The sequence below is a fragment of the Bison bison genome, unplaced genomic scaffold (genome assembly GCF_000754665.1).
Source record: "Bison bison bison isolate TAMUID 2011002044 unplaced genomic scaffold, Bison_UMD1.0 scf7180017864529, whole genome shotgun sequence".
Taxonomy (NCBI): Eukaryota; Metazoa; Chordata; class Mammalia; order Artiodactyla; family Bovidae; genus Bison; species Bison bison.
The window spans coordinates 2,697,564-2,711,936 of NW_011495079.1; the positions used below are offsets into that span (position 1 = coordinate 2,697,564).

Below are 14,373 nucleotides of genomic sequence, written 5' to 3' on the forward strand. Positions count from 1 at the left end.
GCTGAAACTCCAATACTTTGGCCACCTCATGCGAAGAGTTGACTCATTGGAAAAGACCCTGATGCTGGGAGGGATTGGGGGCAGGAAGAGAAGGGGACGACAGGATGAGATGGCTGGATGGCATCACCGACTCGATGGACATGAGTTTGGGTAGGCTTCGGGAGTTGGTGATGGACAGGGAGGCCTGGCGTGCTGTGATTATGGGGTCATAAAGAGTCGGACACAACTGAGCGACTAAACTGAACTGATTATTTTTTTTGTCTCTCATTCCTAAATTTGGCTTTAAGCCAGAGCATTTATGTGGAATTTAAGAGAACCTGAAGTCTAGAGGAATGCTTTATTTGATAAATGGAGGGAAATCATTATTGTAGGCTTTTTTCCAAAAGGGGTGTGGAGTGCTGAATCTGGATAGGTTGGGTGGGCCTTAGTTGGCCTGGGAGCATGAAACTGACTTGAAAGTTTTCCTGAAGTTTGCACCTACTTGAGGACCTTGGCGTGTCCAGGAAAAATCTACTTCTTGATAGATTGGACTTTCTATGATGGCTTTACAACCAACCAGTTAGTTTACTTTGTAGCCTCTATTCTGAGTCAGACTTGGAGTTGGCCATTCTGTGCTGTTCCAGAGCTATGTGGCTCAAGTTTCTGTTTGTAAGAAATTTAAAGCAAGAGGCTGAAATACTTATTGAAGAATTTTGAAATAAACTCTTTGGACATCTGGGGAGTGCTTTGAGAGGATAAAACAAAATGCTGTGGAAGGCACATTAGTACCTCTAACAGTCCAAAGCCCTGTAAAGAATCACTAGGTAATTTATTTCTTTTGTTTCTTCAGTGGAACAGATTATTTTCATAGTAACCATGAAGAAGACTACTTGAGAACTTAACACTGCATGAGGCTTTGTATATATACTTACTCATATTACATTTGGAAAAGGCGAGTCACCCCACTCCAGTACTCTTGCCTGGAAAATCCCATGGATGGAGGAGCCTGGTAGGCTGCAGTCCATGGGGTCGCGAAGAGTCGGACATGACTGAGCGACTTCACTTTCCCTTTTCACTTTAATGCATTGGAGAAGGAAATGGCTACCCACTCCAGTGTTCTTGCCTGGAGAATCCCAGGGACGGGGGAGCCTGTTGGGCTGCCGTCTATGGGGTCGTACAGAGTCGGACACGACTGAAGCAACTTAGCAGCAGCAGCAGCATATTACATTATCCTTTTCTCACTACATCTTGATAAGTGTTGATCCCATTTTACAGATGAGGAAACAAGTTCAGAGATGAAGTCACTTGCCCAGGCTCATATTAACTAATACCAAGTGGAACCAGGATTGAAAGCTAGGTTTCCTTGAGACTCTAAAGCCTTTATTTTTTTTTCCCACTGACTTATCTGCCTTTACTTATTTATTAGTACCTTGAAGTCAGCAGAACACTTGTCAAGTTCTTTGTCATCAACACCATGAATTGTGGAAGACAGGTGCAAATATCCCCATTTTACAGAGTAGGGAGCTGAGATGCAGGTAAATTAAGGACTTGACTAGGTACACCCAATTTAAAAATGGTAGAGCTGGGCCTTGGGCTGGCTGTGATTAATTTTTCTGATCTGAAGTCCATTATCCCATCTCCTTTATAACACTTTTCTGCCTGCTGTCATTCATTTGAACGTGTGAAATCTTGCCCTTGAAAAATGTAATGTTTTGCGTTACTTGCAGGTAATTAAAAAGAAAAAATTGTAGCAAAATGCTGACATTTTAGGGAAGGGGGAGGTATTCATTAGCACATGTCTGACTGGGAAAACCTGGCGCACAGGATGGATAACATTGTTTTGCTTCTCTATTTTCCCTTTGAAAATAAGGTTCTTGTAAACTTTATTCTCTTTATTCTCTTCAGATTTGGAATTCAATGACTGGGGAACTAGTGCGTATCTATGATGAGCACTCAGAGCAAGTCAATTGCTGCCACTTCACCAACAACAGTAATCACCTTCTCTTAGCCACTGGTTCAAATGACTACTTCCTTAAAGTAAGTGTGAATGAGAATCATGTAGATAAATTTGATAGATACATCAGAACATCTCCTTTGATTTTTTTTCATATATTGTGTTAATCAAGGATCTTTTGGTTATAGGGATAGAAACTTGCCTGTTAGCTTAAGCAACAACAGCAAAAAGGATATTACCGGGTCTTGAAACTGCAAAGTTTGGAAGGAGCCTGTCTTCAGGCATAACTGATTCCAGATGCCTAAACTACATTCTTAGGCTCTTAAACTCCTCCATCTCTGGATCCTGTTTCCCATTGTGTTGATTCAGGCATATTCTATCTGTGTGGCAGGAAATATGGGTATCCTTAGTTCTAGGTGTGCATGGTTACTACAGCTCATAATCACAGAGTGAGGGCCCATAGTTTTCCTATAGAGAAAACTGTGTTGCACAGTACATCCTTATGGCTTATTTTATACGTGATAGTTTGTACCTCTTAATCCCCTGCCATTATCTTGCCCTCCCTTCCTTCTCCCCACTGGTAACCACTAGCTTGCTCTCTGTATCTGTAGTCTGTTTCTTTTTTGTTATATTCACTAGTTTGTTGTATTTCTTAGATTCCGCTTATAAGTGATATCATACAGTATTTGTCTTTCTCTGACTTAATTAAAATTATTGCTTCTCAAGATGAAAAATTGTTTGGGATAGATATACAACAAATATCTGTGAATAACTTTTGACATTTCCTTTTAACATTTTGTAGGATGAGGAAGTTCATATTTCCTTTTTTTAAATATAGACAAAATTCTCTTAAGATGTGGGAAGTGGTTATTGGTTGGTCAACCATTTTAATTAAGGACAAGTTTTACTTTAAAACCTGTCATTCCACACCTGCATTTCCATTAGGTATGTCAGAACTTACTTCTTGTGCTTTTTGAACTGAGAGAAGTCAATGAAAAGATGTAAATCTGAAGTTGTCCCCATGTAACTTGTGTTATCTGCAGATTTGGGTTTATCTAGGACTGGGATTAAAGGAGCCCAAAATGGAGATGGACATAAAGATCAGAACTTAACCTCACTTATTATTCCCAAAGGATTTTTACCAAAATTAATTTTGGGAGATAAAGGATTTCTCCTTTGTTTAACCTAGGTAGCATAAATCACCAGAGATGACTGTTGCCTTTTGTTTACATTTTTTATACTTTTCAAACATACCCCAGAGGAGAAAGAATAATCATGAACCCCGTGGTGTCCTTTGCCTAGCTCCAACAATTATCAGCATTTTGCCAATCATATTTTATTCCCCTACCACCTCCCATTTTTTTTTGGACTAAGCATTTTATAGCAAATCCCATCATTTCACTCGGAATGATGGGATATATACTTTGGCATGTATCTCTCAGGTATAAAACATAAATAGCATGTCATTATCATACCTAGCATAATAAACAATTTCATAGCATACTTGGTCCATATTCATTTTTTCTTATTAGTCTCAAAACATCTTTATACCATAGATTTGGGCTTCCCAAGGTGGTGCTAGTGGTAAAGAATCTGCCTTCCAGTGCTGGAGATATAAGAAATGTAGGTTCGATTCCTGGGTTGAGAAGATTCCCTGGAGAAGGAGATGGCAACCTCCTCCAGTCAGAATCCAAACTTCGAGTGGCATTTGGTTGATAAGTCTCTTAAGACACTTTTGTTCTATAAACAGTCTCCTTCCTGCTACCTCTTTTTTTATGCCACTGATTTGTTAGAGAAATTGAGTCAGTTTTCCTGTGGAATGTCCCACATTCTGGATTTGGTTGACTGCTTCCAGGAATGGTTGTTAACTTGCTATTCTGATCCATTATGTTTGCTGTCAAATGAATCTATATCTATCTTTACAGTCATTATATTTTTGAATCATTTTTTAGAGTGTTAATAGATTTTAGCCTAGTTAGGAGACTCAAGGTTTGTGTTGGGAAATCTTAGCAATGACCGTTTATAGAGTTGGATAACTTAGCATCTTAAAAAATTACAAATAAAATGTAATTTATTTTACATATCACTTATTATAGAGCTGAATAAAAAAAAAATCAAACTGCTTTGTTAAAAATAAGCAATGGCTAGTTTAGTGCTCAGAGGAAAGCCTAAGTAAGTCTTCAAGTCCCTTAGATTTAGGTGCTGATCTAAGGGCCGCCCCATTACTTGTTAATCCCATGCTCACCTCTATGTTTGACACCTTTGTCAAACTAAAGTGAACATATTCCTATAACTGGAAAAGCTTAATTGGGAGGGAAGGAAGAACTTTACATGATTTCTAATTTTTCCCCATTCAGTGGTAATTTTTCAGTTATCTTTTTTTCTTTCTCAAATAGCTCTGGGATCTGAATCAAGAAGAATGTCGAAATACCATGTTTGGCCATACAAATTCGGTCAGTCACTGCAGATTTTCACCAGATGATCAGGTTTTGGCCAGTTGTTCAGCTGATGGAACATTAAAGGTATGCTTTTGTTCATTGTTAAAGTGGTTTTTGCATAACTGTATTATTTAATACTTGGGTTATGGAAACAGGTTTCTGTTTTTCCCATTGCTACAGAAAGCTGCTTCCTTCACCATCCAGGAGCATTTTTAATGTAACTGTAATTCCTTGTCATAATGATTGTTTATTAATGGTTTGCTACCCTATGCTTAAAAGTTCATGTAATTGAAATTCTTTAGTTTTTTTAGAAATGCATTTATTTATTAATATTTATTTTTGGCTGTGTTGGGTCTTTGTTGCTCGTTGGACTTTTCTCTAGTTTTAGCAAGTGGAGGCTACTCTGTAGTTGGGGTGCGTGGGCTTCTCATTGCAGTGGCTTTTCTTCTCTTCTTAGAGCGTGGGTTCTAGGGCATGGGGAATTCAGTAGTCGCAGCTCTTGGACTCTAGAGCACAGGCTTAGTAGTTGTGGCACATGGGCTTAGTTGCTCCACAGCATGTGGGATCTTCCAGGATCAAGGATTGAAACCTCATCTCCTGCATTGGTAGGTGGATTCTTTACCACTGAGCCACCAGGGAAGCCCAAGTTCTTTAATTTTTAAGCACTATATTTAATTTATGATTTGTAAAACCTTTTGAGCTTTATGCTGTCAAGTTTGTAAAGTTCTTGATTTTATTTATCATTCACTTATTCTGCTTTTTATGTTTCTATATTCCTGTTCTTGAGAAATCATGGGGGGGGAGTCAGAGCTAGGGGAAAAAAAAGTATTCAGCCTCCGGAAATTTATAGTGTTTAAAAAAACTAAATTTTTTAAATCTCCACCTTCTCAATAAGATCCCAGTGCCACTTTCTTTGCTATTTCCTGTCTCTGCTGTTATTCTGGTCTTCTTTCGTGTTGAATCCAGTCCTTTGACTTCCTCATCTCCCTCCCATGCTGTAGTGTTTGCTCTGATTCATGGTGTCAGACCCTCCTGTCTCATAGCAACCTTCTACGGTATATTTCCATCTCTCTTTATCCCAGTACATAGCTGCTAGATGAACTCTCTACCTCTATTTTCATCTTGCCTTTTTTAGCTGGAACATGAAAGTACCAAGTTCTAAATTTTATAAACCCAGGCTCATCAGACACACCTCTAAGGCTCTTCACCTTCATCATTCTTATCTCTGTTCTTATTCAATATATTAATTGTCACTTCTGGGCAAGATAATTTTGGGCGCTTATTTCAGCTACTGTCCCTATATATGTGTTTCATTAGTCTTTTTTGGAATTTTTTTTTTTTTTTTGCCTCCAATTTACTTGTCTATAGTTTTTAATGACCCTCAACTTTGTAAATTTAAACAGTATATGAAAAGCCTTCTTCAGAAAGTGTTTTCTTATAACATCCATCCATCTGGTTGTGAGAATATATAAACATATCTATCTACCTGTATCTGTATGTATAGATGGAAACTACTTGATCTTCTGATTTCCACTTGTAAATTAAAAAAAAATTATTTTTAAAGTTTGGCTGTGTTGGGTCTTCATTGCTGCATGGGCTTTTTCTCTAGCTGTGTTGAGTGGCGGCTACTCTCTAGTTGCAGTGTGCAGGCTTCTCATTGCGGTGGCTTCTCTTGTTGCGGAGCATGGGCTCTAGGCATACAGGCTTCAGTAATTGCGGCACATGGGCTCAGTAGTCGTGGCTCCCAGGATCTAGAGCATAGGCTCAGTACTTGTAGCCCATAGGCTTAGCTGCTCTGTGGCACGTGGGATCTTCCTGGACTAGGGATTGAACCCATGTCTCCTGCATTGGCAGGGGGTTTCTTCACCACTGAGCCACCAGGGGAGCCCTCCACTTACAAATTTGTTGTATGGTTCAGTTCAGTCATTTTTCATACGTCTTCTGTTTCTTTGATAAGGTTAAATATAGGTTTATGACCTGCAGAGACCTTGTCATCTTGTTGTAACTCTCTGAAGTTCATTGTACACAGTTGTACTCAAAACATGTGCTCAGTAAATTTTCTTGGCATGTCGCTCTTCCAGGGAAATACTTGAACCCACCAGGCTCTGTTTTGCTTGTTAGAATCTCTAGAGATTTGTTAATGCTGCTAGGTGACTTTTAAGTTTACAGCAAGCTAAACTCTCTTGATGCTTAGCCTTTGGTTGAATCTTTAACCTCTCTTTGTTGACTGAGGATATCTCATTTTTGTATAGATTACTTCGGGGCATCTAGGGATTTTCTGGGTAGAATGTTACTTTATAGAGTTTCCTAGCATTTAGTAGATGTTGGGAGCATTCTAAGAGCATTCAGGTAAATGGATTTGGCCTCTGTGAAATGTTCTCTGTAAATACCAAATATCTGTGTCTTCTTTGGGATGATCATGTCAGAGGAGGTTTTTCAGAGGTCCGGTGAAGGCAACGTTCTTCTGAAAGATTCTTTCAGTCCTATAAGTTTTTGATTTTTACTTAGAGAATGACTTTAGAAAGCATTTTATGTCTCAAGGCAGGTTCTCCTTTTATCTCCATTGCTAATTCTAAGTTCTCGAAAGATTCCATTATTAAGTTACTTAATGTTGAAGAAAGTTGTGAAACCAGGCCATTTATCTGTTAAACAATTTCAATTTGTACAATTCAACTAGGCCTTCTTTGCTGCCAGGTAATGGTTTGTTCCCTGAATTGAATTCACCATAGTGCCTGTTCCAAACCTTTTTTGTTGTTCTTAAGCCCCCAACCCTGTCACTATATCTCTTTCATTCTATGGAGATAACTTTACCTCATACCTATTCAGAAGGTTGACACCACCCAAGAGTTACCTATCATGAGCTCCCTCAGAAATTGCCATAAAAGACTCTACATGCTACGCACTGAGATGCTTCAGTTGTGTCTGACTCTTTGTGACCCTATGGTCCATAGCTTGCCAGGCTCCTCTGTCCATAGGAATCTCCAGGCAAAAATACTGGAGTGGGTTGGAGTGCCATGGAATACTGGAGTGCCATTCCCTCTTTCAGGGGATCTTCCCCAACCCAGGGATCGAACCTGTGTCTCTTATGTCTTTTGCATTGGCAGGAGGGTTCTTTACCTCTAGTGCCACCTGGGAAGTAAAAGGCTCTACTGCACTTCTTTTCTCTCATCTCCATGCTCAGGAAGTCCTCTGCTTGTGCCTACTGTTTCTTTTTTCCTTCTTCCTCTGACACCTTGCCCCATTGGTTATTTCTTTATTGCATTTTCAGTTTTTCTTTTTTTTTGAACCCCTTTCCACAGTTTACAGATGTTCTTGGGCCTTCCTAAGCATTATAAAAGCAAAAAAAGTGAAACCCCTTTGGTTCTTCTTGATTGTGTTATCCTCTGAAACATTCAGTTTTTCTTTCTGACTAGACCTTTAAATCACCTATACTTGCCTCCACTTCCTATCTACTTGTTCACTGCTAACCCTTTTTCAGCCTGGTCTGTCTTCTACGTATTCCCTTGAAGAGTAAAATCCAGTTTTATTTCATTTTCATTCTTTTTGATGTAAAATCTAATGCTCTTTGGAAGAGTGTGGGATCCAGTATTTTTCTTTATCCAATTTTTATTCTTTCCCTTTGTTACCACACTCCTGTTGACCACCTGTGTTTCCTTTTTTTTTTTTTTTTCTGTGTTTCCTTTTTGAAACTCCTCATTTGACATCAGTGTTTTCTTCTTTCTTCTCCTGTCTTTCTTGCTGTGCTGTGCTTAGTTGCTTAGTTGTGTCTGACTCTGTGACCCTGTGGACTGTAGCCCGCCGGGCTCCTCTGTCCATGTGGATTCTCCAGGTAAGAATACTGGGTTGCTATGCCCTCCTCCAGGGGATCTTCCCAACCCAGGAATCAAACCCAGGTCTCCTGCATTGCAGGCGGATCCTTTACCGTCAGAGCCACCAGGGAAGCCTGTCTCTCTTACCCCTTCTTTAACTTTTTCCTTCCCATTAAAGTATGGCCGTTCCTCAAGCATCTAGTCTTGACTGCCACCTTCATCACCTTTTTTCTGTTCCATGTCAGCCAGCCTCATGGCTTTATCTCCTTTCTCATGTGAGTGTGTTTCACACGTGTTCTGTCCAGCCCTCGTTTCTCTTACGTGCCTATGTCCTGCATTTTTAACTGTCTGCTCGTTTGCTGTCACTTAAATAAAACACTGTACCTCAAACTCACTGTGCTCCAAACTGAACTCTTCATTTTTTCTTCCCCAAACTTACCTACTTTTTATGGTTCCTGTATGTTTTCATGGTTTTGATTAGATCAGTGTTCAGGATTTACATCATCCTGACTGATGACAGTTGGGCCATGTAGTATATGACGATTTTTCCCCCCTCCTTTCTCATACAATACTTTGTTCTCTTTGGGATTAAATGTGTTGCACAGTTAACAGTGTCGTTTTGTGTTTTCCTTTGCTTATTTTTTTTAATGTACATAATCACTCATCCATCTTCAAGCTATCCCTTGTCTAGGTTTCTCTTAAATAATTCAGTTTTTTTGATTTGACATTTTCTTTTCTTAGAAATAACTTTCTTGGAGGCATCTGTCTTGTTCCATTGTGACTGGTGATACTATTTATCCCCAGTGTTCAGCTGCCATCCTGGGATCCTCCTGCTTTTCTCTTGAGTTGAAACCCTTGTTTCCTGAATTTATTGGTTTATTCTCAGTGTGGTGGAAAATCTCCCCTAACTTTCTAAGAAAGAATCTGAGAGGAAATTTTTGAGACCATATCTGTCTAAAAGTGCCTTTATTCTAGCTTCATATTTAATTGATATTTTTGATTGCATATAGAAGGAAATAATTTTTTTCTTAGAATTTTGGAGACATTGTTCCCTTGTCTTTGAACTCTCATAGTTTCTCTTGATATTTGAAGACATTCTGATTCGTATGTGATCTATTTTCTTGGTCTCGAAACTTTTAAGATCTTTATAAAATTCCCAGTGTTTCTCTTTTTAGAACTTTCATGACAGTATGCCTTGGTGTGGGTTTGTCTCTGTTTATTGTTCTTGGCACTTGGTAGCCTCTTTCAATCTGGAAATTCATGTCCTTCAGTTCTGGAGGTTTTCTTTAATCATTTGATTTATTCTCATCTAGTTTCTTTTTCTAGAATGTCTGTTTGGGATGTTTTCTTATTTTTCTCCCCTTATCCATTCGTCCTACTTCTTGGAAAATTTATTTAGCTTTATTTTCATCTCCTTCTATTTTGTTTTAAATTTCTGCTATCATATTTTTAAGTGTACCCGTTCTTTTTTTAATGTTTTTAAATAATGTTTAATTTTACAAGAGAGTATTCAAAATATGCCTAGAGAGAAAAATTCTCTTTACTCCTGTTTCATGTGTGTTTTGGGAGGGTACGGAAGTGAATATATGTATTCTATCTGCAGAACTCAGTTTTGTTTCACTAACACTATTGTCTCTCCTCACCTGTGCTTGAAACATGGGAATAATCTGTCTTTTAAAATGTATTTACTGATTATTTATTAAGTACTTACTATGTGGCAGATTCTGTACTAGATGTTTGGTTTTTAAACACTTTTGAGAAAAAGTATATTTCCTGGCCAGAAGTTATTCAGGGTCTAGTGAGGAGAAAACCAAGTCATAGACAAACCATGAAGATGGTAGAAGTATGTGTCGGGGGCCTCAGAGCAGGCAAGGTTCTGTGCGGGAGCACGTAGACCCTTGCTGCTGCTCCCACACTGCCATGTTCTCCCTTTGCATTATCTCTGCTTCCCTATTTTGTACCTTCACTTATGCTGACCTCTTAGCCTAAACTCCTGGGTATCATTTTGGTATGGAAATTGTGTCCATCTTAAGTTGGTGTAGTCCCTGGTGGCTCAGATGGTAAAGCGTCTGCCTACAGTGTGGGAGACCTGGGTTCAATCCCTGGGTTGGGAAGATCTCCTGGAGAAGGCCACGGCACCCCACTCCAGTACTCTTGCCTGGAAAATCCCATGGATGGAGGAGCCTGGTAGGCTGCAGTCCATGGGGTTGCAAAGAGTCGGACACTACTGAGCGACTTCACTTTCTTTCTTTCTTTAAGTTGGTGTGAAGAGGCTGATCTTCAGGCAGGAGAGTGAGGGGGTAAAAAGTGTTTCCTCAAGCCCACAGGTTTGGTAAAGCATTTCCACTGTGTTGTGTGTTTCCCTTTCAAATGACTCATCTGACATATCTTGTGATTTTATTTTTTTAAAGGGGAGCATGTTTTTTAAAAGTCATCATTGAATTTGTTACAATATTGCTTCTGTTTTATGTTTTGGTTTTTTGGCCCCAGGGCAGGTAGGTCTTAGCTCTCCAACCAGGGATTGTATCCATACTCCCTGTATTGGAAGGCGAAGTCTTAAACCACTGGACCGCCAGGAAAGTCCCGTTAGTCATTCATGTGCTTGTCTTACCTCTTTTACTGGCCTCTAAACTCCTTGAGAGTAGTGTCTGTATCCGATTCATTTATATAATCTCAAAGTGACTCACATTATGTGAGCAAGATGATAAACCTTTACCGTGTCCCTTCAGATTGAATTAAGACTTCTCGAAACTCAAAAGAAAAACACTTTAAAAGTCTTCAGGGATAGGATTCTGATTTCATTGGTGAGTATCAAGTGTGATTGTGGAGCACAGAGCGCTAGCAGCAGGGGGACAGACATCACTGCATCCTGGGTGAGAACTGCTATGTTTGTGGCAGCTTTCCCACAGAGCTATTAAGCCAGTGTCGTTGGCTGGTTTGCACTGACACAGTGACGTGCAGTAAGCAGACGTCCTGCAAAATGATGCTGGATAACAGCATTTCAAGGTCAATGTCTTGTAAAGCTTTTATTTTCCAAGACAATGGAGAACTGTAAAATTATTTCTTGCCCCAAATGGCTCTGTAATCATCCAAGTGTTTTATAGTGTATCCTGTTGATAAACATGTGTTTTTCAGGCCTCGATGATAAACTGTTTCAAAATGTGAGTTTTATTTAAAAATTGCCATTTAAACCACACAAAGGCCAGGGTGCATGTGGGCCCAGGATATAGGGCAGTGACTAGCTCAGAATGAAATTCAGGTGTTTATTTGGTCCCTCGACATGTGGAATTTCATCACTCCTTGCATAGGAGCTGAAGTCAGGTCCACATGTAAAAGATGTAGTGAAATCGGGTTGAATTAGTTTTCTTTTTCTTCCTTAAATCAAGGCAGTGATTGCTTTTGTTTTTCGTGTCAAGAGGGAAACCGTGTGATTTCTTATATAATCTGGCTGATGTGACTGAAGCTTCTGGCACTGGAGTTTAGATTTTCTCTCTTGAGTGTCAAGAAGGGCTAACAATACTTTAGACGTCTCTTTTGGTTCATCCAGTTTATCCAAAGTTATTGCATGGGGAAAGGTTTTGGGTTTGGCTGTATTTCTAGTGTATATAATCTTTAAACTTGAGACATTTAAACATGTGTGTGCTTAGTCACTTGGTTGTGTCTGACTCTTTGCGACCCCATGGACTGGGATTTCCCAGGCAGGCATACTGGAGTGGGTTGCCTTTTCCTGATCCAGGGATCAAACTTGTATCTACTCTGTCTTCTGCAGTGCAGGCAGATTCTATACCCACTGAGTCATTGGGGAAGCTTGTGTCTGGCCAGTCACATCTGGTTTTACTCTTGGAGCTGTGCTTTGGAAGCTGAGTTGAAGCTTGAGGAACAGCTTGTTTGTTTATTTGTTTTGTTTTAAATTCTTGTCCTTGACCAACGCTGAGTCTGTATATGGCAGCCATTATCATTCTGTGAAGCTGGGACACTGCACAAGGCCAAGGGGAGTGAAGATGGATTAAAAAGTAGTTAAAATTAATTTTTTGGCTGCGTCAGGTCTTCATTGCTGTACAAAGGCTTTCTCTAGTTGTGGAGAGTGGGGGCTACTCTTTGTTGTGTGTGGGCTTCTCATTGAAGTGGCTTCTATTGTTGCTGGAGCACAGGCTCTAGGGCACTTGGGCTTCAGTAGTTGTGATTTGTAGGCTCTAGAGCACAGGCTCAATATTTGTGCACAGGCTTAGTTGCTCCGCAGCATGTGGAACTTACCAGACCAGGGATTGAACCCGTGTCCCCTGCATTGGAAGGTGGATTGTTAACCACTGGACCACCAGGAAAGTCCAAGATAGATCTTTTTTGAAGCCCTTTGTTTTTCGGGCTGCTCAGGTGGCTTTGCTGGTAAGTGAGGTTTGGTGTTTTGTCTCCCACTCCTCAGGATCCAGTTATTTTAGAGACCCCTTTAGCCCCACCAAGTGCACAAGACTGCTTCCTTTCAGCATAGCTTTGTTTTGTGTTTTCAGGGACTTCCTTATATCTCTGGATGCTCTGCTAGATTGTAGCTCAGCTTGGACTGGGTCCTGTGTGTAGTGTCCGTGCTGTGCATACAGTAGACTGTGAGGCACGCCTCATGGCTGGCACAGCAGAGGGCAGTAGTGGCAAGTCATGAGTCACACCTTCTTCTATCCTTTATGCTCATCCTGCTGTCAGCGCCTCCACACCATGCAAGGCTCTTTTAACATTTTATATAGTTTTACATTCTTTTTTGGAGTGCTTTTAATTTTTTTTTCTTTTTAGGAAAGTGATGAATGAAGCTAGAATACTTAATTTAAAAGCCTTAGAAAAAGTTATACATAATGAAAAATAATTCATTAAGTGAACTTGAATATTTTGTGTGACATTTAATCCAGGTGGAATTCTAGAGGTGTGACTTGAGATCAAAACAAACTTAAAACATTTTTTTATTTTTGAAGCTTTGGGATGTGAAATCTGCAAATGAGAGGAAAAGCATTAATGTGAAGCAATTCTTCCTGAATTCAGAGGAGCCTCAGGAGGATCTGGAAGTGATAGTGAAATGCTGTTCGTGGTCTGCTGATGGTGCTAAGATAATGGTGGCTGCGAAAAATAAAGTCTTTGTAAGTACTGGTATTTTAAAAAGCCAAATTTAGTCTAATTTAAAGAAAGTTGAAACACCTATTGATTGTTGCATTTTATACTGTTTATTGACATAAAGTATAGCTGAATGTTTTTGGGGCAGATGCCCTAGCCTCCTGTAGTTCTTAGAACTATGCTTCAGGGAGTGTCCATAGGCCTTGTGAGAAAAGGTCTCCATGGTCAAACAGGTTTGGAAATGTTATGTATTACTTTCCCTATTGGAGGTACTTTTCCCCCTTTAGTGTATACTAACATATATAATATTTATGGCCTCTAGAAGTCCTACAATAAAGAAACAATTTATGTTGTTTACAACCAGTGTATCTCAAATTGATCTAAAACATAGATGAAATGCTGGCTACATCACTCACCCTGCTTCCCCCCACAATTTTTTTTTTTAATTTTGTTTTATTTAACTTTACAATACTGTATTGGTTTTGCCATATATCAAAATGAATCTGCCACAGTTATACATGTGTTCCCCATTCTGAACCCTCCTCCCTCCTCCCTCCCCATACCATCCCTCTGGGTCATCCCAGTGCACCAGCCCCAAGCATCCAGTTATCGTGCATCAAACCTGGACTGGTGACTCGTTTCATATATGATATTATACATGTTTCAATGCCATTCTCCAAAATCATCCCACCCTCTCCCTCTCCCACAGAGTCCAAAAGACTGTTCTATACATCATCCCCCCACAATTTGAAATACATTGGTTTAGGTGACTTTCAGAGTACTTTCTATAGCCTTAAAATACTGTGATTTGGTGACTGATTGAAATACTTATCAACAATTGAAGTTTGTGAAATTTCTGTGAAGTAAATGAGGAAGATATGCAAAAGAAGGTAAATGCCTAGGAAATGCGCTCTTTTTTCAGTTCTTGTAACAGTTTACATTTGTAGTATTCAGAGTGCTCTCATATAGAATTTCTCTTGATCAGATCAGATCAGATCAGTGGCTGAGTCGTGTCCGACTCTTTGCGACCCCATGAATCCCAGCACACCAGGCCTCCCTGTCCATCACCAACTCCCGGAGTTCACTGAGACTCACGTCCATC

At 39.7% G+C, this 14,373-nt stretch overlaps 1 protein-coding gene across 4 annotated transcripts in view; it reads left to right on the plus strand.

Moving 5' to 3' along the window:
- Positions 1-14,373, plus strand: part of APAF1 (apoptotic peptidase activating factor 1) — an 87,157-nt gene that overhangs the window by 35,229 nt on the left and 37,555 nt on the right. For all 4 annotated transcript variants that reach the window (XM_010831576.1, XM_010831575.1, XM_010831577.1 and 1 more), the window contains 3 exons: positions 1,885-2,016; positions 4,330-4,455; positions 13,136-13,297. In XM_010831576.1, the coding sequence (XP_010829878.1) occupies positions 1,885-2,016; positions 4,330-4,455; positions 13,136-13,297 (420 nt within the window). The remainder of the gene's footprint in view (positions 1-1,884; positions 2,017-4,329; positions 4,456-13,135; positions 13,298-14,373) is intronic.